The sequence below is a fragment of the Parasteatoda tepidariorum genome, chromosome 6 (assembly GCF_043381705.1).
Source record: "Parasteatoda tepidariorum isolate YZ-2023 chromosome 6, CAS_Ptep_4.0, whole genome shotgun sequence".
NCBI classification, from domain to species: Eukaryota; Metazoa; Arthropoda; class Arachnida; order Araneae; family Theridiidae; genus Parasteatoda; species Parasteatoda tepidariorum.
This window is the reverse complement of record NC_092209.1, coordinates 31,527,545-31,553,633: the sequence shown is the minus strand read 5'-3', so window position 1 is coordinate 31,553,633 and position 26,089 is coordinate 31,527,545. Positions and strand designations below refer to the sequence as shown.

At 28.8% G+C, this 26,089-nt stretch overlaps 1 protein-coding gene across 1 annotated transcript in view; it reads right to left on the bottom strand.

Annotated features, from left to right (window-relative positions):
* Positions 1-26,089, bottom strand: part of LOC107448655 (BMP-binding endothelial regulator protein) — a 153,212-nt gene that overhangs the window by 20,508 nt on the left and 106,615 nt on the right. The window contains exons 3-8 of the mRNA XM_016063957.3: positions 23,816-23,924; positions 17,669-17,751; positions 11,211-11,304; positions 10,103-10,185; positions 8,893-8,992; positions 7,054-7,160 (exon numbers count right to left, since the gene is read on the bottom strand). Of these exons, the coding sequence (XP_015919443.1) occupies positions 7,054-7,160; positions 8,893-8,992; positions 10,103-10,185; positions 11,211-11,304; positions 17,669-17,751; positions 23,816-23,924 (576 nt within the window). The remainder of the gene's footprint in view (positions 1-7,053; positions 7,161-8,892; positions 8,993-10,102; positions 10,186-11,210; positions 11,305-17,668; positions 17,752-23,815; positions 23,925-26,089) is intronic.

Genomic DNA, 26,089 nt, shown 5'->3' with positions numbered 1-26,089 from the left:
AAGAAAAAAAAAGCTTTATATATCAAGCTGATACTTAACTATTGAGTTCTTTCGTCTCTCCAGTAAAAATTTGCTTTTTTGGAGATGACCGGTTTTCTAACATATTGAATCAATATCTAAAATATATCTAGAATATTAGAAAATAGTTGTAAACATACTGTCGCAGGGCGATTCCACGAAAAGTGGTCCTGAGTGACTAAATTTTCAAAATTATCGCAGAATCAAAAATGACACAATTTCGGAATCTAGAAGATGTACATTTTTTAATAGTTAAGATAGTTTTTTGAATTACAAAAAATATTTATGTGAATTCTAACAAAAGGTGGAACACTATGAATTTTAACAGGAGTTCTCTTCTTTGTTATGTTATATTCCAATGGAGTTCTTAAAATATTAAAGAGCAATAAAATAGTTTTTAGTAATAAATATAACTATTTTACTCTTTTATCATTGTTTAATGTATTTTTTTAATTTGGCCTAAATTTTTTTGCTTGTTTGAAAGTCGATTAATCAAGATAGTCTAATTTCCCAGTAACACACGTAACATAATTTTGCATTTTTTTCTGTAAAAACTTTAGTAAAAAAGAAAATTTAAAAATTTTTTGTTTTATAAATTAAGAAGGCAAGATATGCAACGGAAAAAATTCTCGAATTAAAACTGCCAATAGTTAAAATTTTATAATTAATTTTATTCAAGGTAACACACGTAACGAAAAGTTACGCGCGTTACTGTTATGTGTGTTAGAGGTACTTATACACTTTAATTATTTATTTATTTTCAATAAAAGATTTAAATCATGTTCGGACATTTTTTATAACCGCCGCGCAACTTCAATGCCACAAATACGGAATTGTAAGATTGTGGTTTTTTGTAAAATCAGGTCGGTATAAGCATTAATAAAAAAACAGCATAATAAGACGATAATTTTGAAACTTTTGGAAATTGTTTTCCCAAACTTCTATTTGTTATACGTTTATGTTTAAGTAGAATATTTCGACTGCATTTGCTAGATTATTATAAAATGGATAAGCTTAAAATAGTGTCCTTATCTGGATTTAAAAGAATAAGAAGATGAAGAAAAAAAGAAAAGAGCATAAGATTCTGCACTTCAAAGGAAAGAAAATAAGGAAATAATGAAAGTTAGACTTGAACTTTCAAAACAGATTGATAATGATGTAAAAGGTTCACCACTAAGTATTTCAGATGAACTTAATTATTAATAAATGGATTTTCTTCAAAAGTTAGATTGTTTATACTATGCTTGTATTGAAACAAGAGCTGGTTCTCTGGATTATTACGGGGAAAAACGGGCAATAAAACGAAAGAACTATCTAACAATGTTTCTAAGAGAGGCTTATACTGATTTTTGTCAGTTGCATCCTAAACATTGTTTAATTTTCCATATTTAGTGCTTTATGACTAAAAAATTTATTGCTACTGTAAAACTTAGAATCAAAACAAATATCATGAAATTTTTATTCTTTAACTGGAAGGCTAAAATTAAGTTTATGACAATACATGGTGATGGTAGAAGTATTTATGTATATAAAGTAAAAGAAATTTTGGATCTAATTGTTGGAAGGGTGCTTCTGATACTTACAAAAATTTCTCATTGCTTGTTATAGGTTTCTAACCATCATTTATTGTAGTTTGGTAACGATGAGAAAAAGATGACAATAGCTCACAATAAAAAATATATAATGGCAAATGTGCAAGAAGAATGTTTTGAAATAACTCTTGAAAATTGGACTAACTTTCAATAATACGTAAGAGTTAAAAGAATCCGAGGTGATACTTTCCAAACAAACATATCTAGCATTAAAACCAGGGAAATTCAAGTTGACTTTGCAATGGCATATTCTTTTGAATATCAAAACGAATTTCAATCAGCATTATGCTATCCAGCCACAGTTCCGTTATTCACAGCAGCTGTTGTCTTAGACGATACTCTCCTAAAGAGTTTAAAATAGAGTCCTTTACAATATTTTCCTAAGGCAAAGACAAAGGTGAAACAATGTCTACACTTTTATTTTAAGACTGTTTAAAAACGATTCTACTTCAGAAGATGAGCTAACAGAAACCTTCTATAGTAATAAGTCAAGTTAAGAATTTAAAAATAAATATATGGTTGAATTATTTCATATTTTGTCAATCAAAATATAAAAAAAGAAATTAATTTGGAAATATTTTACGATATCACATGCAGAAGTTCCTTCTATGGGATAGGTGTGTAGTACAAAATCTTGAAAGCGAAGCAAAAAGCAAAGTTATTTATATCATTGTGTTGTTATACAAAAAAATTTATTTGCTATCCAGTGTTGTTTGCAAAGCTAACCAATCAACTCATGCCTAATACAACAGTATTATATATTAGCCAAAAGGAAATAAAGATATTAATTGAAAAGATCAATACATGGCAACGGTAATACAAAGCATAAAATCTATGCATAAGTATCGTTAGATACTTGAATAAGATGCATAGATGCACATTGTGGCACACAAATAGTCAGTAAGTCAATTTCTGTTCCCTCCTGATCAGAAGTGCGCCTATAACTGAAATTAAAACGACATATGCTCTATCTCGGGAACATTATTGACGCAAATGCACATGCTTGTAAACTTAAAATGCAATATTTGCATAAAATAATTGGAAAATATGCATATTTTTGTTTCCAAACAGAAATGATTTTGAAGGAATAGATGTGCCTAAGATTTGCTATGTTTTACTCTCTAAACCAGTATAAAGAAGGGCTACAACCATCTTTCCAGACCATTAACTATTTTATTTGCTAAAATAAATTGTTTTTCTTCTGCTAAATTAAAATAAATAAATGTTTTAGTGCAACATTTATGACTTCTCAGTTGAAATATTCACAGAGGGTAACACACGTAACGTTCAGTTAACACACGTAACGCACCAATTTCACCAAAATAAAGAAGTTTTTACTGTTGCAAGAAATTTTTAAAAATCACTAAACACAGCTTCGATATTGTATCTCTCTATAAAAGAAAATATCTTAATTTTTTGCCTTTATACTTCACAGAATTAAATGAATATATTCAAAGTTTCAAATATCTAGCATTATAAAGGGTAACACACGTAACAAAATTTCAGAAATTTTTTTTTTCAACATCAAATTAATTTGCGCCTTCAATCTTCGTTTTGAAAACTTACAACACATATAGATTTAACAACAAATTAAGAAAAACATAAAAAATATCTAACAAGTTTATTATAATAAGTGTTAAAGTTGAAATATGTCGTGTAAAAGTAACACACGTAACGAAAGAATCGCCCCGCATTGCAAAATACCGGCTACATTTTCAAAGCATCCGATTGTTTGCATATCTTCATACCATTTAGCAAACAATTTTTTTTGGGTGCAACTCAAATATACATATTATCTTTCGGAAGAATCGTTTGTTTTTAATAAGAATACATTAATGTTTTAAAGCAAACGATAACAATTGTAAAAAGATTTATATGACGTCATTGCAGATAAAAGGTCATATATGAGCGGCTATTTCTGTTGTTTAGAACTGTTATCTCAACATATTTTCTTGAAATTTATATTTTACTAAAGGCAATAAGTAACAAGTACTCTATAAACAGAAAAACAACACATAGTGTCACGTTTGTTATTGTCATCTCTTCAACCAGAGTACACAAAGTTTCCACAAGAATTAATGATCTTCCAAAGCCCTCCAAGGGAGGGGCACTTGCCCTGTAAAGAATGTCGCAAATATTCTGAAAAGAAACTAACATTTTCTTGTCAGTGACAGTTCTGATCTAAGTCACCTCGTATTTTGTCTTATCGTATACTATAAATATAAAACGAATAACAAAAACAAAAATCAGAAAATTCGTTTTTGCTTGCTTTCAATATGCCTTAAGTTAAACTTACTTATGAGTAATTTAAAAATACTTCTGTATTTTCTTTTTTGAAAAGAAAAAGGAAAGAAGATATGAAATTTTTCACTTTTAAGCCTAGTTATGTTTTTATTTATTGTAATTATTCTAACGAATACATCCCAGTTTTAGTTGTTGTTTAAAATAAATAAAAATGGTTGTTTCTACCAAGTGTTAAAACACATATTTTCTATTAAATATCTGTTTAAACTTTCTTTAAAATTCTGTATGAATTTAAAAGCTATTTCTGTTTAAAATTATTTAAAACGTGTCTTAATTTAACATCTAATTAAATTTTAAAATTTTCTGAGCAATAATCTGAAACAATTGCGAAAAGTTATAGCTTATAGAATCGTTTGCATCATGAGGCGTAATATATTTTATTCGTTTTAAAGTATTTGCCATAATTTTTTTAATAAAAAAACCCCAAACAAATCAAGATTAATGCTGAACGATATCGTAATTTTAATATCACGATCTGTAAACAGAAAAATATTGATCGTCCAATCGCAATATTAGTTTTTCTAAACTTTTTTTTACTTAAAATTGCGTTTTTTTTCCTCTCTTTTTCGTGTTAAAATATTTTTTTATGAAAGAATCAAACATTTAATGGGAGTACTAAATTATTTTGCAAAAATATTTTATAAATTGTGGAAAATTTCCTAGCCAATTGTGACACTTCTCCAGAAGTCCAAAAATGGAATTATTTTAAATTTAAAAAAAAGCAATGCCTTTAACAAGCTTAGAATAAGTAAGCTCACCGAAGTGTAATTTTCTCGTTGATAAATCGATTTGATAATCTTTAATTTTTTAGAACTTAATTCGTAAGTTTTTATATCGCCCCACTAAAATATCTCAACATTATTTTAATCCATTTTCTCATCTTACATGTGTGATTACAAACTAAACACTCAAACTAATTGAGAAAAATGATGCAATAGGCTCCAAAATGTCTCAGAAGGTAAACATTTTCATCGGTTTTGAAAACATAGACTCAAGGTCAAAAGTGGTCCCGAGAAATTTAAGAGCATTTTTTAAGAAATCAAGCTTATAGACTTCTGCTGTTTGCAGAAGTTCTTATAGTGTATAAATAAATGCTTGTGGTTACAAGCTGTAAGATTTATAAATAAAATTCTCAGAATCATTACAAAAATCAAATTTTTATTATTATTTTAAATAGCATAGATATTAATGTAAAGAGCATAAAAAAAAACATATCACACTGAATAACTTCTTATCCTCTAATTATCAGATTTTCACCTACGAGGAGTCAATCTTAATGGTTTAAGGTGGTGACCTAACATATGCTACTTGTTTAATAAAGACGATATTTTATATTATGAAATCAGACACAAGAACGCACTTTTTTCGAATAAACATACCTTTTTTTCCGACTGATTTTTGACCCTCAAAATATTCGGAGTAACCACTATCAAGGAAATATGGTCCCAATAGTTTGGTTATAAGAGCGGTGAAGATTTTGAACCCATTAATGTTAATTTTACTTTTTGCGTATTTCACCATAACTCGAAATATTTTCTTAAGCGAATTGAAAATTATAAATTATACACACAACTGTAAATTTATTTATCCAAAGATAGTTACATGCAAAAAATACTTTTTAATAATTATTTAGTACATTTTATAATTTTTTTAATAATAATTATTTAATAATGAAAAAATTTTGAATTCTAAGAAATAAAAATCTTTACATCATTTTAAAGAATGTAATTTGAATAGCGGAATACAAAATTTGAATGAAATTGGTCGAATAGTTAATGAGAAATCGAATTTTAAAAAGTCACATACTTAAATTTCGATTGAAAACTTGAAATTTATTCATTAATAATTTTCCTGGAATTAAATTTTTTTGAAGAAGTTACAATTAATAACATAATTAAGCAGCTCATGGAAGTCTTTGATGTAAATAACCATATTCTTTAATAATTATAATCATTAATTAAACTAAAAATCGTATTTTAAAAAGTCCTAATAAAAATGAAAATTAAATTTCAAATTTTGAAAAAAAATAAGAATGTAATATGCCTTTTGCAGTTTGATCGCTTTCATAAGCGATCAGAAAATAAGCCCTTTTATTTTATTTTATTTTATTTTATTTTATTTCATTTCATTTCATTTCATTTCATTTCATTTCATTTTATTTTATTTTATTTTATTTTATTTTATTTTATTTTATTTTATTTTATTTTATTTTTAAAGATATAGGTGATATTAATATACAAAATACTCGTTAATTATGAATGTAATTATTTCGTTGACCCTGTATGCTACATCAGGTCACAAAGAACAACTGACCTTTAAAAATTCTCAATGGAATCTGATGACATTGATAAAGGTATACTATAAGAATAAGATTTCGCGGCAATGAAGGTTTAAGTTGAAGGTTCCAAAAAAACTATGCTGTGTTTTTTTCTTCGAGAGTTGTGATTGTTTAAAAGACAGCATAAATTACACAATGCATTTAAAATAACTTTCGTTACATTTACAGAGTACAAAAAATCACTTTTCCAATTGAACTCACTTTTTTGTTACTTATTAGTTTTTTTTTTAATTTTTCGTTACTAATAATTAACTATAAATTTAGGTTTACATATAAAAAAAATGTTTTCTACATATTTTTTGTGTTTAACCTTTTGGCACAATACACTGATACACTGATGTCTTTTTTAGATATTTTTTTCTGACGCCCTAATTACAAGCGAAAATATATTTTGGTATTTGTAATCATGAAAAAGTTACTTACTAAAAAAATCTGTTAAATTATCGGAAATATGCTTGAAGTAAAATATAAAATCTAAAAAAAGTTGTTTGAATTTTTTTAAATTTATATTCAAAAATTAATCAATAATTGATTTTGTAAATTGTAAATTGCAAATTTTTTGTTTGGAAATGAGTCTTGTTTGGAAGATTTTATCTTTAACGCATAAAAAGACATGGTGTTAAATGCTGTATTTCATAACCAAAAATTATTAAAGTGGTAAATATAATATTTTTCACTTATTTCGACCTAAATTAGTACAAAATAATGAAAAAGTATGAAAAATATGCTTAATAAAAATTCTGCGTCGTAGGGTTAAAACGGTGTAATTTACACAAGAATGCATTTAAATCATTGACTTACATGGCATTTACAAAGAGTACAAGAATCTTGCTGAAACTCATCTCCCGATCTAAACTCTCTTGTTCCTAGGAAACACTTTCCTTCACTGCTATAGAGTCGACGATTACCTGCAAAAATAAAATTTAAAAAAAAAAAGTCTTCACTAATCAGAATAATTAGGCTCTCAGTTATATTTGGTATTTTTTATACCACAGTTTCTGATTACTTACTTTAATTCAAAGGAAGTTCATACAAATAATAAGAATACAATAAAATATTTCTAATTAAATTCATAATAGTGCTGCAATTTACAATTTAAAATAATAATAATAAATAAATAAACACATACATTTTTAAAAAATCGATGCAGCATGCAAAAGTGATCTAAAATATTATTCGCCATGAAATATATAGAGGGCGCACGAGCAGCAAAGAACACCAAATTTATGACTCACGTATTTACTTATCGCCGTAATAAAGTTTCAGCACTAAACGGTTTTAGTTTATTTTATAACCGTCGTTGAACATTCGACCTAATTTTTGGGTTTACGACTATAAATGCTCTACTCAGTCCCCTTGTAATTTTGAACCCAATCCAGAAGACAAAGGAAAGCCTGGGGAGACAGGTAGAAATTTGCCTTCGTGGAGGACTTTTTGATGGAACTAATTCGCATTTGTGTTACATGGGGAGAAAAACCACGAAAACCTCCCACGGTTAGCCTGACGGCAAGGTGACGCTAACCCACGACCTGTCTACCATTGAGAATATTTTACGTCAGCACTGTGGTCGGTGCACACTACACGGTTCTGATATATGTTGGCTACTAGGCCGAGATAGCCTGGTTGGTAGGGCACTCGGCCAACGTCCTAGAGGTCGTGGGTTTGATCCCCGGGGTCCGAAGACTCCCCGTGAAGGAAATGATGACTCATGCACGTTAAATTTGTCGAATCACAAAGTCCTCCATGTTCCCATAACAAATTATACCTCTGGAGGTACTGATCCAGGAGTTTCCTTGTCTTCTGGATTGGTTTAAAATTACGAGGCTATGGAGTTGAACATTAGTAGTCGTAAACCCAAAATAGAGTCGGCTGTTCAACAACAGTTATAAAATAAATTGAAATTAAACAAATAGTTAAAAAAATATCCTCAGTGGAAGAAGATCATTGTTTAGAGTCCCCTTGCTGCCAGGCTAACCGTGGGAGGTTCTACTGTGACAGTCTGCTATAGATGAGTGGTGCGATATTGCAATGAATATTACAATGAGCACGTGTTTTTTTGCCGCCTCTTCTGCGTGCTCGTAGTGGACTTTTCCTGTTTTCTGACCAGGATTATTATCTGGTCTTACCACTGAATAAAAATTGAAGGAAACGGCTGATGAGAGTAGCGTCGATTTTATCAATATTACAATGAACACACATATATATATATACATATATATATTTTATAATTGAACAGTCGACCCAATTCTAGATTTTCCACTGTTCAACTCCGTAGCCTTGTAATTTTGAACCATATCCAGAAAACAAAGGAGCTTCTGTATCAGTACCACCAGAGATATTGATTTGTTATGGGAGCATGGAGGACTTTGTGACCTGACAGAATTAACGTGCATCACCATTTACTACACGGGGAGTCTTCAGCCGGAGGGGGTCGAACCCACTACCTCTTGGACATGGGGCCAGTGCCCTACCAAACAGGCTATCCCGGCTCCTAATGAACATATATTGCAACTTCTGTCATTTGATATGTTATCCTTTCTTTAAGACCGATTATCATTTAATGAAAAGCGAAGTAAGCGACTGATGTGAGAAAAGCATCATGCATTTCCTCAACATTTAAAAAAGAAAAAGAGCACTTACCAAAGCATTCAGGACAACACACGCCCCGTTTAAAAACGTGCTTTGTTAGAGGACAAGGAAGCACAGGACATGCCTTTTTCGAACAAGTGCTACTGTTCCCCTACGAAAGACATAATAATTCAACAAAAATTACAACAATTTCCCTAATAAAAAAATACAGAGATAAAAGCAAGAATTTCCATTAAATTGCGTAAGTTTTCGTTCAAAACATGTAAACAAGTTTCTCGTTTAACTGAGTTACATAAAATACCAGTTTTTCCCTGTGCAGTTTTCTAAAGCTGAAGGGACTTTTTTTAGTATTTCTAAAGTTATATAAAACTGCTCGTTTACTTTGTTTATAATTATACTTTAAAAATGAGTTTCCATAAATCTAAATAATTTAAAATTAATGGTGATTGAAAAAAAAAAAAAAGAACAAAATCACTGGTACCTAGGCTCGTTTAAGAGAAACGTAAAAAATTGCCATACCATATGATTAACACAGACGATGTTTAATTAAATTTGATAATAGGCACTACTGGTATTACGGTAATTGGTGTAGTTTTAATAGATCGCAAATATACTAATGTAGGTAAAATGTATTATATTAGTAAATTTGGTACCAATAAAAACTGAATTCATACTGCATTAATACTGTGCAGTTTTATCATAGATACCGTGAAAGGAGATTTTTTACAGCCTCTCTAAAAGGATAAGTACCGGAGAAAATTGCTTAACTGTGGAATCTTTAAACAAATAAAATTGGAACTATTTAAGCTTTAATTATTGTGTTTGTACATGTCTTATAATTTCGTGAAACATTTTAAGCATTATTTCGCACTTAATTATTGATTATTTACTTCCCCTTACAACGAACGGGAATTCATCAAGTATATATTAAGATACTTCAGGTAAATAAAAGTATCGTTTCAAATGCGCATTACAGTTAACTTTTAGCAGAAAGCACCCCTAGCGGCGTATAGTGACATTTTCATTCATGAGTGGTTATGCTATTCGTAATCCTCATAATGTGACCTACCTACCTTACAATTCGGTACGGAATTACCATGTATAAATAAAGTTTGAAAAATTGAAAAAAAAATCAGAACGTCGAAAGTGTTATGTTTATAAAGTAAAGAAAAATAATTGAGGTTTTTCCGTATTAATACATTTTTTAAATTAATTTCGCGTGTCTCTAACAGTTACGGTTAAAAAGAGTTGAATAACTTACTTTACAAGTACACGTCACACAGGGATCAGTAAGAGGTAAGGGTAATTCAATCTCTTTAGTTTTAGAATTGTCGATGGAGCAATCTGAAATAAATAAATACCCCACTTCAGTATGTAATTAGAACATTAAAAGCACAAAAAAAAGGAGAAAGTTGATGTCATTATGTCACCTCCATTAATTTGCAGTTATTGACAAAAAACGCTATCTATTGACTGTTTAATGAACTCTATGAAATTCGAAAATCACCACCTGGACCGTGAGTTAGTTCACGTTCACACAACGATTTTTGTACTAATCTTTTAATTTCTCATAATACACAAATTTTCAATATTTGTAATGCATCAATAGTGTCTGTGATAATATTTAAAACTGATTTTATTAATTTAATTATGTTAAAAATTTAATTATTTTCATTTTCTTATTTAAAAAAACATAAGCAAATGTAAATTAGTTTAAAATTAAAATTCACTAAAAATTAAAGTTTAATTAAAAACTACATAAAATTATAATTAAATAAAAATTAAGAGTAATTAAAAATTACTATTAAGATTTAATTAAGAATAATTTAATTATTAAAATTAATTAAATTCTTAATTAATTGCAATTAAAATTTGAAATTAGAAATTAGAATTAATTCTAAATTAAAACGTAATTGAACATTAAGAATTATTAAAAATTAAATTGAAATTAATTACAATTTATAATTAATTAAAAATTTAAAATATCAGCAGTATTTCTTATTTAAAAAAAACTTATGCAAATGTAAATTAGTTTAAAATTAAAATTCACTAAAACTCAAAATTTAATTAAAAACTATATAAAATTATAATTACTTAAAAAATTAATGTAATTAAAAATTAATATTAAGAATTAATTAATTCTTGAAAATAATTAAATTCTTAATTAATTGCAATTAAAATTTGAAGTTAAAAATTAGAATTAATTCCGAATTAAAACGTAATTAAACGTTAAGATTTATTAAAAATTAAATTAAAATTAATTACAATTTATAATTAATTAAAAGTTTAAAAAATCATTTTTCTGAAAAATTTTTCTTTAATTTTAATTTTTATTTCTGCATATTATGATGAAAAAAATATGTCTTTACCTGCACACGTCGGGCAGCATTTTCCAGGTTCTGGAGGTATGGGGTTTCGGCAAGAGGTGTAACATTGGATAGAGGTTTCTGTTACAATTCCACCCTAAAATACGTAGATATAGATTAGCAACTGTTTCTCAGTATTAGCCTGAAGGCTCACATTGATTCGTTGATTGTATTTGATTAAGTATAGATGTCAAGTAAAACATTAATCTATAATAGTGAGGAGAAATCTATTCTGAACTGACATTCTCTCTACATCAATCAGTATTTTTGCTAACAATATTTCCAAGTTTTTCTGAATTTGGTCCATTACACATTTATTTACGGTTTTCAACATCATTATCATCAAACTTTAATTACGGATACGTTAAGGCTAATAAAGTACTAATTGATAAGAGCTATCTTAAATTTGAAATTCTCGTTAAAAGCATAAATGTCTCTCAAAAATTTAATAACTGACAAATAGATAAAAGCAAACTCCTTTTCATGAATATGCTGATAAGAGAATTAATTGTATTTGTAAAATTATGTAAAAGAAAAAAAAAATCCGATGAAATTTCCGAAAAAGACCTTCTATATATCTCCCACTCAATTGGATAACGACATTGTACTTCAAATGTTTTGATAAATACTGCCGAGCAAAGCAAACATAACTCATTAGTTTATTAGTGAAAATTAAATGAAGGTGATTAAAAGCATATTTAATGTTTCTCCATACGCCCACACCAATTGGAAGTGGAAAAAGGCCTCTTTAAATACGCAATGGATTAGCACCTAAGTTCCCGCCGATTTTAAAAGTGTCATGCATTCCATTTTCTCTGCTAGTTCCTTTGACTGGAATTTTCGTGCAGAAATTGGTTTAATCGCTCTTCAATGAAGCCAACTTGATGGTCAGAGAATGGTGTCTTTGAAGGAAAAATTTTCCTTCTTAAAATTTACTGTTCTGCAGTAAAGAAACGGTTCCAGAACATAAGATTCACTGACTGCGGTCAGTAAGCGGGTGAGTGACCTCTCTGATAAGCCTGCATAGAGACCGAGGGTGCGCTTTATCGGTCTTCGTTAAGCTGTTTTACCGTGAAGTTCTCGACTTCAAGCTGGTCGTCGGGCTACCAAAGCAGAGAAGCGATCATCAGAGGATCAAAATTGTGATTGCGTGTTTTCTGATCATCCTCAGAGATGTTTTCCAGACCGTCACCAATATCCCATTGTGCAGCTCTAGTGTGACGTAAATAAAGTATCTGTCTTAAATTTTAGTAATGGCATCCTCTCCATACGCAGCACAAACGTCACAAGCAGCTTTTGCGGCCTTGCAACTTTGATTAAAAGCAAAAAGAAGGAGATGCGTCGAAAATGATCATTTTTCTCAATGATCATAAAAATTATGAACAAAAAAACTAACATAAGCTTATTCGAACTAAAAAGATAGAACAAAACACCCACCGTTGAATGATTTAAAACATTATGCTAAAAATATTTAATGGCATGTAGAATATTAAAATTAAAAAAAATATATATATATAGTAGGAATTTCGTTGCTAACCCTATATAAAATATTAAATTATAATAAATTATTTTTAAAGCATCGAATTATATATTTAACTTAACAAAGCTACATTACAGAAGATAATTTTTATCATCGCAAAACAAAGCACCTCCTTGGGAAAGTATTATTCATATGTTAAAAAAGAGTTACTTTCTTTTTGCAACCGGACCTTCGAGAACAAATCGATACTCGAAATATATGTTCCTGTTGTTCATGTTACGATTTCTGATTGTTTCGGTAAAAATAAACTGTCGTGACGTTGCGACTTTTATCTGATGGTTTTATGTTGACGTAAATTTAATTATTGAGCAGTTGAAAGATACAACAAGGTCAGTACATGCGCCAACGCCTTCTTATCAAAGATTGGAGAAGACGGGCCGTCTAACTTTAAATGTCTCTACTTCCGCCAATTCTTCTTTTGCAACAATATTCTAGACTTATAAACAAACTTTGAAAATGAACCCTTTTTTTTATTTTAATCTTATTTGCTGATTAAATTAATGTAGGTGTGATCTGTAAACACCATTTTCCAGATTGGAGCTTTAATTACGTTAATTAATTAATTAGCAATGATGACAGGATTCTGCTTCTATCTCTTATGTGGAGTAAAATAATTAAACAAACTCCTATGGATTGGATACAATATTGTGCTACAGTAGAGGGGTCGACTCTCCCCCCCTTGGCTGGTGGGGATATCACTCCTAAATATAAGTACCCCTACAGTTTCAGAATTAAAACAAACAGAAATACATATAAAAATGGTTAATTTCAGTAACAATTTTTTAGTTAACCCTAAAAAATTTAGGTCGATGCCTTTGAATTTCAACCTAAAGAACATGAAAGACATGTTCAGAATTAGGATATAACATCTTCCATCTTCCATAATAGAAATTCTAATCATAGGTTTAAATTTTCTTTTGCTAAAATCATTAAATACTGCTCTTCATCTACTGACTTTGACATTTAGGAATCATTCCATAGTTTGAAAAATTTTACTAATTTAGTTAATGATCTATGTAGTATCCTATTCTTTCTCAATATTTGAAAATCTATTCTAATTTCATTTATGTAACTTGCACTCTGGGGCTCCGAACAAACCTCCTCACATGTATTTCTTATCTCCTTTTTTTATTTTAGAGTTCAAGCTTATTCCTCTTCCCTAACAGCTTAAAATATTTTTTATTGCTACTTGTTTGTCTTGCTACTTTTCTACTGTCCTTTTGTTTAGGCAACGAAATAGGTTCTTGTTTATAGAACATATATTATAGTATGTCCATTTCTGTATCTTTATTTGTACTTTATTCATATGTTAAGCAAAATATACAATGTCCACCATTCAAATAAATAAAATATTTAATCATTCTTGTTCAAGCTTGCTCCTCTTTCCTAACTGGTTAAGCCATTTTTTTATTGCTAGATATTCGTCTTCTTACTTATCTTCTATCATTTTGTGCTCAGACACTGAGGTAGGTTCTTGTTTATAGAACCTTAATTATAGTATGTCCATTTTTGCACCTTTATTTGAGCTTTATTCATGTTATTTTGCTTTATTCATACGTTGCACAAAATATTCCATGTCCTCATTCAAATATGTGAAATATTTAATCATCCAATTCTTTGCCGGAAAATCGTTGGAAATCTATAAAAAGCCTAGGTTTTTCCAGAGAATACCAAATTTCAGACTTTGCCGGCAGCATATGTAAAAATAGAATAAATAAAAGAGATTTTTATAAAGAACAACTTTTTCACTTTTATCCAATTAATTTGCGAGGTATGTAATGTCCCGCAAATTGCCAAAAAAAAAAATTTATGCTAATTCTTATATTCAAGGAAATGTAAAAAAAAAAAGAATATATACGCAATCCTTTTTCTTCTTAAAGGACGAGATCTACGACCCTCTATCCACTTTAAACAAGGTCATCAAAAAAAGGCGGGAAAGCTTTCTATTTTTTTTTTTTTTTTTATATTATCTGAATTTTACGAAACAAATTTTGATATAAAGAATATTTAATAAGGAATTAAATGGAAAAGGTTTAAAAAGTATACTTTCAAGGATGTTTGGAACCTAACTTTAGTTTCCGGTCAACTCGCTAAAACCGGAAGTTGCCTGATTTCATGTCGGTTCCTGACAGCTGAATTTAATCACTTGCCTTTCCGAGAAATTATTCAAAGAAACGACAAAGCCCTTTTAGTTAAGGTCATTCATACGCTTTTATAGAAATTATTAATGAAACAGCATCTTTCAACAAAAGATATCGTCCTCGTAAACAGTAATCTGATCACAGGCGCAATCGCTTTAATCTCTAAACTGAAATAAAATGCACGTCATTTTCTTAGAAACAACACTATTTTATATTATCCTATCTGCTATTAAGCTAATAGTTTCTATAAAGGGCAGAAAAAAATAATTTTAAACAAATTTCTATCTATTTTTATATATTCGGGATAGCAACTCGTTTTATCTGCAAAGTAAAAAAAAATTGAATATGGAATTTGAAAACAACGATAAACTCTGACTGTAAAACAAATTAAACTATTAATCTCTATAAAGGACAAGAAAAATTATTTTAAACAAATTTCTATCTATTTTTTTATATTCGGAATAGCAACTTGTTTTATTTGCCAAGTAAAAAAAAATTAATATGGAATCCGAAAACAACGATAAACTCTGACTGTTAAAAAATTAAGCTATTAATCTCTATAAAGGACAAGAAAAATTATTTTAAACAAATTTCTATCTATTTTTTATATTCGGAATAGCAACTCGTTTTATTTGCCAAGTAAAAAAAAATTAATATGGAATTTGAAAACAACGATAAACTCTGACTGTAAAACAAATTAAACTATTAATCTCTATAAAGGACAAGAAAAATTATTTTAAACAAATTTCTATCTATTTTTTTATATTTGGAATAGCAACTCGTTTTATTTGCCAAGTAAAAAAAAATTAATATGTAATTTGAAAACAGTGATAAACTCTGACTGTAAAAAAAAATTAAGCTATTAATCTCTATAAGGACAAGAAAAATTATTTTAAGCAAGTTTCTCTCCATTTTTATATATTCGGAATAGCAATTCGTTTTATTTGCCAAGTAAAAAAAAATTAATATGGAATTTGAAAACAACGATAAACTCTGACTGTTAAAAAATTAAGCTATTAATTTCTATAAAGAACAAAAAAAATCATTAAAATTTTTTTTATATATATATATTTATTCGGAATAGCAACTCATTTTATCTGCAAAGTAAAAAAAAAATTAATGTGGAATTTTAAAACAGTGATAAACTCTGACTGTAAAAAAAAATTACTTCATTCTAAGACCGATTTCGTATTTTATTCTATTAAAAAATATTATGTAACGTCTACTTGCTGCGGAATTTGAGCTAGTAATATATATGTTGTTAAATCAGTAGTACGTAATTAAATGGATTGAAAATAGGAGAAATTATTGAGTCTTAGTAATAAAAACACTGTTTTTTTTTCTGGAGGGAAAAAAACCCTTTAAAATTTTACAGCGTTTCACAGGTATTCAAATAATTTCGAAGATCAAATTTTTAAACATTTAGTTTAAACATTTGCACTAAAATATGTTATAATTTGATTTTTGTTCTATCTTATAATTTTACTCTTTTTGAGAATGTTTGAAATTTATTAAAAAATTACCTTTTCTTTTATAAAAATTAATAATATGACTAATAAGAATGTATACAGGGCTATGCATTATACACTGAGAAAAAAATATGGTCAAAACTACTACTAGAATATACCGTAAAATTTACCGTGTGTCTGGCTCTATGGGAACACTAAATTGTTTGATAATTCTTACCGAAGCGCTTCGGTAATGATTTTGGTCAAATTAACAATAAAATATGCTTTTATAATAAACGATATCATTTGTTAAATGTGGTAAAATTTGGTAATCATATCATGATACTTTAGAGCATGGCATAAAAACCATTTATTCGGTTAAATTTACATTTCAGTTTCGTATTGTTTTCTAAATGTGGTAATAAGAACTATAATTTTGAAGATCAGAATTTTCGGGAAGCAGTTACTATAATAACAGGAAAATTACCAAATGAAAAATTTAAATATGGTATATTTTGGTTTTATTAATCAGAATTATGTTATTGTTTCCTTTTTTACAAAAAATGTCATACCAAACAATACGTTAGTTTTACCAAATTTTTTTTCTTCGTGTACAATTTATAGTTGATTAGGATTATATTATTAGTCATTGACTATGCATTATTCCATCAGCCATTGACATTAGTCATTGACCATGCATTATACAATTAAACATGGAACAAGTACATAAAATATGTTTAATTGACTCTGCATTATGCCTAGTATTAATCTTTATATATTATTATTTACAGCTTATATCGTTCCATGTTTGTCAAAACAATTAAAATTTCGCTATTATGTTTTTAAATTTGGCTTTTAAGTGTAAAATAAATTTTTTTATTCGGTTAGTGCGTAGTCTACTTCTTTGACATATATATGAATTACGCATATATGCAAGTAAATCAGGAAAACAAATTTTAAACTACTGCTTTCGAAAAAAAAGGAATAATGAAAAAAAAACAAAACATATTGAGAAAGGGCTAAACAGTTGAGAGGGAGCGTGGTACATCGAAGATTATTATTTTTCTTCTTATTACTTTTATTGTCATTATTTTAATCATCATTATTCTTATAATAACTTCTTTATTTGAGGTAGAAACAAATTTAAAAGTAGTTTAAGAAAGGTAAAAATGAAATATTTTATTTTAATCAAAATATCTGAAGCTCTGAAATTTAGTTAAATAAGACATTCTAGTATCGTTGTTTGATATTAAGGTATGAGATGATCTAAAACTGTCCATTTTTACTAGTCATTACAGTATAAATAAATGTAAGAAATTGAATATAACTCACTTGGCAAGTCAGAAGCTTACAAGGATCTTCAGGGTTAACCCATTCTTCATCGTTAGCATAACGCTTTCCTTTATAAAAACATCCTATAAAAGTGAGAGAAAATTCAATTTTAATTAATGCTTACCGGTAAAATCATAGTTAGTTAAGATTAGGAAAAAGTTGATTGAATTTTTTTACAGTTAAAAATACTATTTATCTCGGATATTTTTATTTAATCTTAATTAATTTGATCAATTCAAAAGTTTTCGTATCCCCTTAACTGCAACGGGTAATACTTGCAGGTTTAATCTTCATTTAGTAACACAATTCGCTTCGAAATTAAGATAAGAAATAGTTTTGATAAAAAACAGATTTTAAATTAAAAACATACGAAATTATTATTTTTCCAATTTATTGGAAAAGCTCTCGTGACAGGACCAAATTAGCAAAAAAGTAAAATTAAAAATGAGGGGTCCAAAATTTCAACCGCTCTCCTGATCAAACTATTTGGACCATATTTTCCAGATTGTGGCTAACTCCCATACTTTGGTGGTCAGACAGAAATGCGTGTGTGTTTTTTTTTTAGAGAAAGTACGTTTTTGTCAGATTTTGTAACTTAAAATATCGTCTGCACTGACTAATTAGCATATTTGAGGTCCCCCGCTCGAACCATTAGTATTGAGTCCTAGTATGCAAAAATCCAATCTCAGATTAAAAGTTATTTAGGATCTGTGTTTTTATTGATTTATAAAGTATATAGTATAAGGTTATACAAGAAAAATATATAGGATAAAATGCCTTTTGCGAAATTTTCAGTGACCGCTTTGCATTAACGCGATTGAATTTTGTTGATACAGTGTTCAATTTCGTCCTTCAAGGCTTGAAACATAAAAAATGGTCATATAGCGCAACAGCTAGTCCCATGTTTATGAAAGGAAATTAATTTAATAGAAAATAAGGGTTTTTAAGGAAAACATTTTGATGTAAGGAACAGCATATGGAGTAAGTGAAAAGTATCGGTTTTGCTGGCGCATAAAAACGTCGAATTTTTCACCGAACATTTCGACGCTTAAATATATTTTTTATACTTTTTACATTATTTTGTATTAATTCAGGTCGAAATAAATGAAAAATTTAGCATTTTAATAATTGATGGTTATGAAATAACAGCATAAGAACACCGTTTTTTTTTTTTTTTTTCGTTAAAAGTAAAATTAGCCAAACACGGCTCACTCCCAAACGATAATTATTCATATTTGCAGTTATTTTGATCTAAGCGAAACAGTTATCCATCATGCAAACTTCCTTAATTTACAAAACCAATTATTGATAAACAGTCGAATATGAATGGAAATTTTTTTTTTAACATTTTCTTTTGGATTTTATATTTCAGTACAAACATAGTTCCGATAATCTAACAGATTTTTTTATTAAATGTTAGACTGTTATTTATGATTAAAAATACTCAAATATATTTTTACTTGTAATTGGAGAGCTAGAAAAATATATATTTATAAGGGATACGCGCGTACCATCTGCATTAAAGGGTGAATGTAGTTGAATTTCGTCGATACAGGGATTAATTTCCTTTATCACGGTTTGAGTGGGGGTGGACTTTTTAGAATAAATCTAGAACCTAAGGGGAAAAAAAGGCTTTTGCGACCTTAAAATATACAATCTGGGTGGAGAGGTGGCAATTCTGATCATCAAAAAAAGAAATTACTCTCACAGAGGAAGTGACTAAATACTTAAAATACTACCGTTTTCTTGCGCAACGCTCTGATTTTAATAACCCAAAACAACTGGCTGAAACTCAGGGTCCCATGATTTGTAAATCAGCCCTCACATAACTTCACTCTTCATTTATGAGTTTTAATTGCCAACCATCAGGCACGACTGTCAAAAATTTTCATCATCGCAACCACAATGTCGAATTCGTCACTCTCTTGTGGTTTAAAGAAAAAAAAAAACTGAACAACGGTGATCTGTGTCACAGCTTGGGATATATAAATAAATAATGGAATGAGAGATAATTTTTTTTCTTCTTCTTTTCATTCCTCAAATGTTCTACATTAATCATTCGTGCAAAGATTCAAGGCACAGACGTGGAGACAAATCATGTAGAAAAGAAGCGAACCGCAACCGCGAAATATGAAAGGCACAAGGTATCTTTTATCATGATAGATGATTTGGGTGACAGTTCACAATCCCGCAGACTTTTATTATTTATTTGAGTCCTTTTTTCTTCTTCTTATTCATTGGAGAGATTGTCTTCTTTCGCCAACGCTAATTGGGCTTCTCACTGTCTTAACAAGGAACCGCGTGCCAGAAGTTTTAAGACGCTCGTTTGGATGGTACTTCGTATATCTTTTGTTGCGACTGCTGAGCCTCAGATTTAAAACTTCCTCATCTGTTCTCTTAAAGGTTAGTCGGGGTCGCGAACTGTCAGGTCTATTTAGCGATTCATTTAGAGATGAGATATTTGAGAGTTAGGAAATAGCCTTCTGTTAAACTCAATGATATCAATAACGATTTGAGCATATACGAGTTTTATTAGAAATGTGATTACATAAAATAAATGGCTTGATTTGGCCGACGAAAAAAAATTAATCATAATTTAAACACTGAGATTCTTATGTCTTGTACGCTTGCTGGTCCTGATATGATGGTACTGCCTTGCTAAATTTATGTTATAAGGTTTTCTTGGACACTTTCATATATGAATTAAAATAGTTTTTTTTTTTAGGTTAGTCGGAGTCGAGAACTGTCTATTTGGTGATTTTTTTTAGAGATGAGATATTTGAGAGTTAGGAAATAGCATTCTGTTTAACTCAATGATAGCAATAATGATAGGAATATTTACGAATTTAATTAGAAATATGATTACTTGAAAAAAAATGTCCTGACTTGGTCGGAAAAAAAAAATCATCACAATTAAAAGATTGAAATTCGTATGTCTTGAACGCTTGCTGGTCCTGATACGACGGTATTGCCTTACTAAATTAATATTAAAAAGTTTTATTAGATTCTTAGATACTTTCATGAATAAATGAAAATGTTTTTTGTTTTTTTTGTTAGTCCGGGTCACGAGTAGTCAGGTTTATTAAGAGATGAGATATTTGAGAGTTAGAAAATAGCATTCTGTTTAACTCAATGATATCCATGACAATTTGAAGAGTCGTGGTGGTTCAGGGAATAGAGCTTTCGCCTTCTAATTAGGTGAACCGGGTTCGAATCCCAGCAATATCTGGTTGATACGAATTCCGCACTATATATTATTCTATACTCACACTTATGTTCATATACTCATATGCTTATATACTCATATTGCTAAATTATATACTAGTAAATGCACACACTATTGTATAGATATATTTTACTTTCGCTACATTAATACAGTATCGGAAAACACTGTTTTTTGTTGTTATAATCGTGCGAGCTGATGAGGAGATTACATCCTTTCCTTAATTTGCTTTCCGGCTTTTAATTTATTAATTTTAATTTTTAAATTGTTAAATATTATTTAAAAAAGGTTTTATTTTTAAATATTTTATATTTTATTTTATATATCATTTAATTAATAAAATATTTCACATATTATTCATAATATTTTATATATTTATAATATTTTATATATTTAAAATATATTATTTTAAAGAGAAAACTTTGACATTTAGTTTTCGTTAATTGTCTGTATTTAAAAAAAAGTAGTTTTTTCTTAATATTTATTTAAAATTTACAGAATATAGTATTTTAAAAGAACAAATAATAACAAAATTAAAATTTATTTTTAATCGAAATAAAATTTAAGACAATTATTTTTTGGCAAATTTTAATTCATATTTGTGATTGTTACATGTTTGATTTTAAGTAACGGTATCATTTAAGGAAAGAAGTTTTATGATATCTTTATAGAAGTCCACAATTATTTAAAAAGTGATAAGGGTTTAACCCATTTAGGTTAAGCACAGAAATTTTATAAAAAATGATATTTATTATTTTCATTGAACTATGGTTAAATTACAACAAACAAGTTTCGTGCATGAAAAATAATATTATTTTAAGAAATGAAATGGTGCGTTTAAGCAAAATTGATCATATCAATGGACAAATCATTTAGTTGAATACTAGTTTTTCATGATTCATTTGTTTAATTTTAATTTAATTAATCTACTATATACATATGATTAATCTCAAATGGAATAGTTATACATTTTGAAAAAAAGTTGAATGTATCAGTAACAAGTTAAAAAAAAAAAAAAAAAAAAAAAAAAAAAACCAACTAGAATAGTTTAAAAAATTTTCAACAGAAAATGTTTACTCCAATTGAATTGCTATTTTATAGATGTCTTCAGAACCCTTGACAATTTTTCATTTTATTTTATAACCGTCAGTGAACAGCAGACCCAATTTGGGAATTACGACTACTAATGTTCAACTTCGCAGCCTTGTAATTTCAAACCCAATCTAGAATACAGGGAAACTCCTGGATCAAGTATTGGGAGAAATTTGCCTTTGTGGAGGACTTTTTGATGGAACTAATTACATGGTGAGGAAAACCACGAAAAACTACTCCGGTTAACTTGACGGCAAGAAGACTCTATCCCATAATCCGTATACCACTGAGTCTCTACCTATTTTACGTCCGCACTGGGGCCGGTGCTAGGGAGATGCGGAATTCGTATCGACCAGTAATCGTTGGGATTCGAACCCAGTTCACCTTATTGAAAGGCAAATGCTCTATCCCCTGAGCCATCACGACTCACCCTTCACAATTGCAGAAAAATGAAATAAGTGAAAAAATATACGTCATAGTTTTAATGAAGAATATTTATTGAAATGATCCATTTACGTATCTTTGGCCGAAAATGGTTAAACAGACAGAGCAACAGCCAAAAGATACAATGATTTATAAAAAATCATAAATTTTTTTCTCCAAAAACTAATAATTTTAAAGTTACTGTATTTCTTTTTGAATAACATCCAAGCCCATTTCAGGAATTGTTCTAAGCATAATAGTTCGCTGGTGACATTTCAATGAATTTTTGCGCCACATTCCGATCGCCAACGCATCTTGAGGCCCATAACTATCAAAACCATCCCACATCCTTTCAGGAAAAGGTCGTTTACAACTTGCTAGTTAAAAACGCCACAAGATTACTACCAAAAATGAATACAATACCACCTTTTTTTTATTCATTTTTGTTTTTCATAATAAAAAAACGTGATGCTTTAAAACGCGTGCCGCTATAAAACAACTCGATATCTTTTTTGGAACGCGACCAAATGAAGGATAATTTCCGCCAAAGTCTGCCACATCCGCTCGCCAAGACGGTGAAAGAAAAAGGAGCACCAGGATAAGGAGATGAAGGTGGGAATTAAATAAAGTGGTCTGCTGGCTGGCGTTATTTGATTTAAGTTGTGGATGCTTTTCTTTTTTTTTTTTACACATTAAGCAGAGCTGTTGCAATGGTGGTTGCAAGCAGGACATTTGCCCAGAGCTCCACAATGGCGACGACCAGAAAGAAAAGTTATATTTAATAATTATTAAAATTAAAAATTTAAAAAATTAAAAATTTTAAAAATTAAAAATTTTAAAAATTAAAAATTTTAAAAATTAAAAATATTAAAAATTAGAAATTTCAAAAATTTTAAAAATTAAATTTCAATATTGAGAAATTGAAATTGTATTCTAGGGATAAGAATGTAGTATTCTTACATTTTTCGGCGTAGTATTTCACATTTACTACATTTTTGAATAAATATAATAATACAAAGAAAAAAAACTTAATAAATTAAAAAATATGGAAAAAGAAAACAAGTTTTATTTAAAAAAATTTTTAGTTAATAATGAATGATAAATATTTTGAAATGTAAATATTTTTCGATTAGCATCGATTAGCATAAAAAATTTCTCCCATTTTGTTTGCCAGAATTGTTTAGATAAAATTTTAAAAAATTGAAATTCATTAAATAAAATTAATTAACTAAATTACAAATTTTTGTCAATTAATTAAAATAAATTACTTAAAAAATATTTAAACTATAAACTTTAGTTATTACTGAAAGAACGAAAAACTAACCGAGGGGAATAATACAAAAAGTTTTCAGTTATTAGTTTAAAAAGAAAAAATAGACACGTCATAGTAATGTAAAGATTTAACATACCTTTACAAGCATCGCAACAGGATTTTTTTTCTTGATCTTGCCCGTGTAGTAACAGGTAACAAGATTTACGGCTGGGACAAATTTCCCGATCACATTTCACTTGTTTGTTCTGAAAATAAATAAATAAATATGTAAATAGAAACTGATGTACTATCTTGCAGTCACGAGATAATCCCTCAGCTGAGAGCTCATTCGTGCTGCTTATTTTATTTGAATAAACTGAATCAATAAAAGTATTGATAACAAAAATGACATTAAAAGAGAAAAATGAAACACTTGTTATCTGATTAGTTATAAATACTCTATAGTATCGGTTTCCAAAAGGTGTTCCGTGGAACTCTTGGGTTCCGTGAAAGGGCCACAGTGGTTCTGAGAATTAGGAATTATTTTTGCCGATTGTATTAGAAAGCTTTAATTACATTTGTATCCGAATAATAATCCAATAGTTATTTAAATTATTGGTTACTATTATCAAATTGCTTAAGTAAATGCCAGTAAAAAGAAACTAGCAAAATTAGAAAAAAAAATTTATTTTTTCTAGTTCAAAACTCGACTAGATGCCTCTCTAGACCTGTGAATTCAAATGATTGATGTAAAATTTAATTTTAAGATTAGTATTGGCAAAACGATGAAACATTTACTTAGTTCCGTTAAATATTTCCAAGAGTTTTTTCATTTTTTGACTATTATGCACGCAATGGATAATAAACTTAAATCACAACTTAGGGGTTCCGCTTAAAGTAAGTCGATCACTTAATGTTCTATGGCCGAGAAAAATTGGGAAATGGTGCTCTGGCGTCACAGTTGCTAAAAGAAAAAGAAAAAAAAAAGAAACATGTCGGAACTTAGGGTTAGAAATACAGTTATTGATATTTTCTTATAAATGAGTAACGATTTTTTTTAAAATTGATAAAATTTTATCTCATGCAAATCCAGATAATAAATTATTAAAAATTACCTGAAATTAATTAATTCTAAATTGACCTTAAAGGTTTTTTCTAATTATATTATAAACATCTTTTAAGATTTATTTAATAAGGTGTATTTTACGTCATAATGACGTAAATTATCGGGGCGTGAAAATATAGATATGCGTGCCTTGCGCCCACATCCCTCCTCAAGTAAAAACAACCAAATTAGAATTAAATTTTAAATATTAAGAAATTAAAATTTATCGCATTAATTTCGTGGCTAAAAAAATACCAAAATATATGAATAAAATGCATAGGATAAGCTAAGTCCTGTTGACTTTACATATCTTAGAAGAAAATAGAGTTATTACTGATAAATTTTTTTAGTTAATTGCTCATAGAATAACTATTTGAACTCTTCTTTGGAATGTTCTAACATATTTGAGGAATTGTTTACAAGTTCAACAAAGATTTTTGTCTTTACAAAACTACAAAGCAAAAATGATTTGTTTCTAGGCAATTGTGACGTAATATTATTTCTATTAGATGCTCTTCTTATCTTCTTATTCTAATCTATCTATATTATATAAAACGCTAATACGTACGTATGTATGTATGTATCTTCCTTTATCAAAGACACTCATTGTGATGGGAAACTTATTTCAGTATTTTCATTTACCTGGGTGAATTAAAAGATTTTCAGATACCATGATGATTTAGTTATTTCTGATTAGATCAAGAATTATAAGGAGCAAGTACTTTTTGCATAGTTGATAAAGCTATATATTTAGGCTTAACCATTAATAAAAAACTGACCTGGTCTGACCATGTAAATAACATTAAAAATAAAGTATATGCAGCAACCAACAAACTTCAAACACTTTTTCATAACCGACACCTTAGTTTAAAACTGAAAAAACTCCTGTATACCTCGATGATACGTCCTATTATGACGTACGCCTCAGCTGCCTGGTGTAACGCCTCCGAAAAAGACCTCAAAAAACTTATCGTACTCCAAAACAACATCTTGAGAAAACTCACGGGAGCCAGATGGTTTATCCGCAACAATGCCATTCATAGAGATCTTAATATTGACCGCTTTGACCATCATTTCAACAAATTAAATAGAAACTTCTTTATTAAAGCCGCCACCTGCAATACCGCAAATTTTAATGATATTTTCGACTGCATAAATCTCAAAGAGGATGCAAAAATTCGACCCATTGCACACTTCTACACTTCTGATATCATACTAACATTTAACAACACAAACACTCACTGACGGCCGGGTCTCTACTTAACAGAGCCACATTTACTTACACATATACACACATCCTCACAATCCTTTAACTCGCCCCCTTTT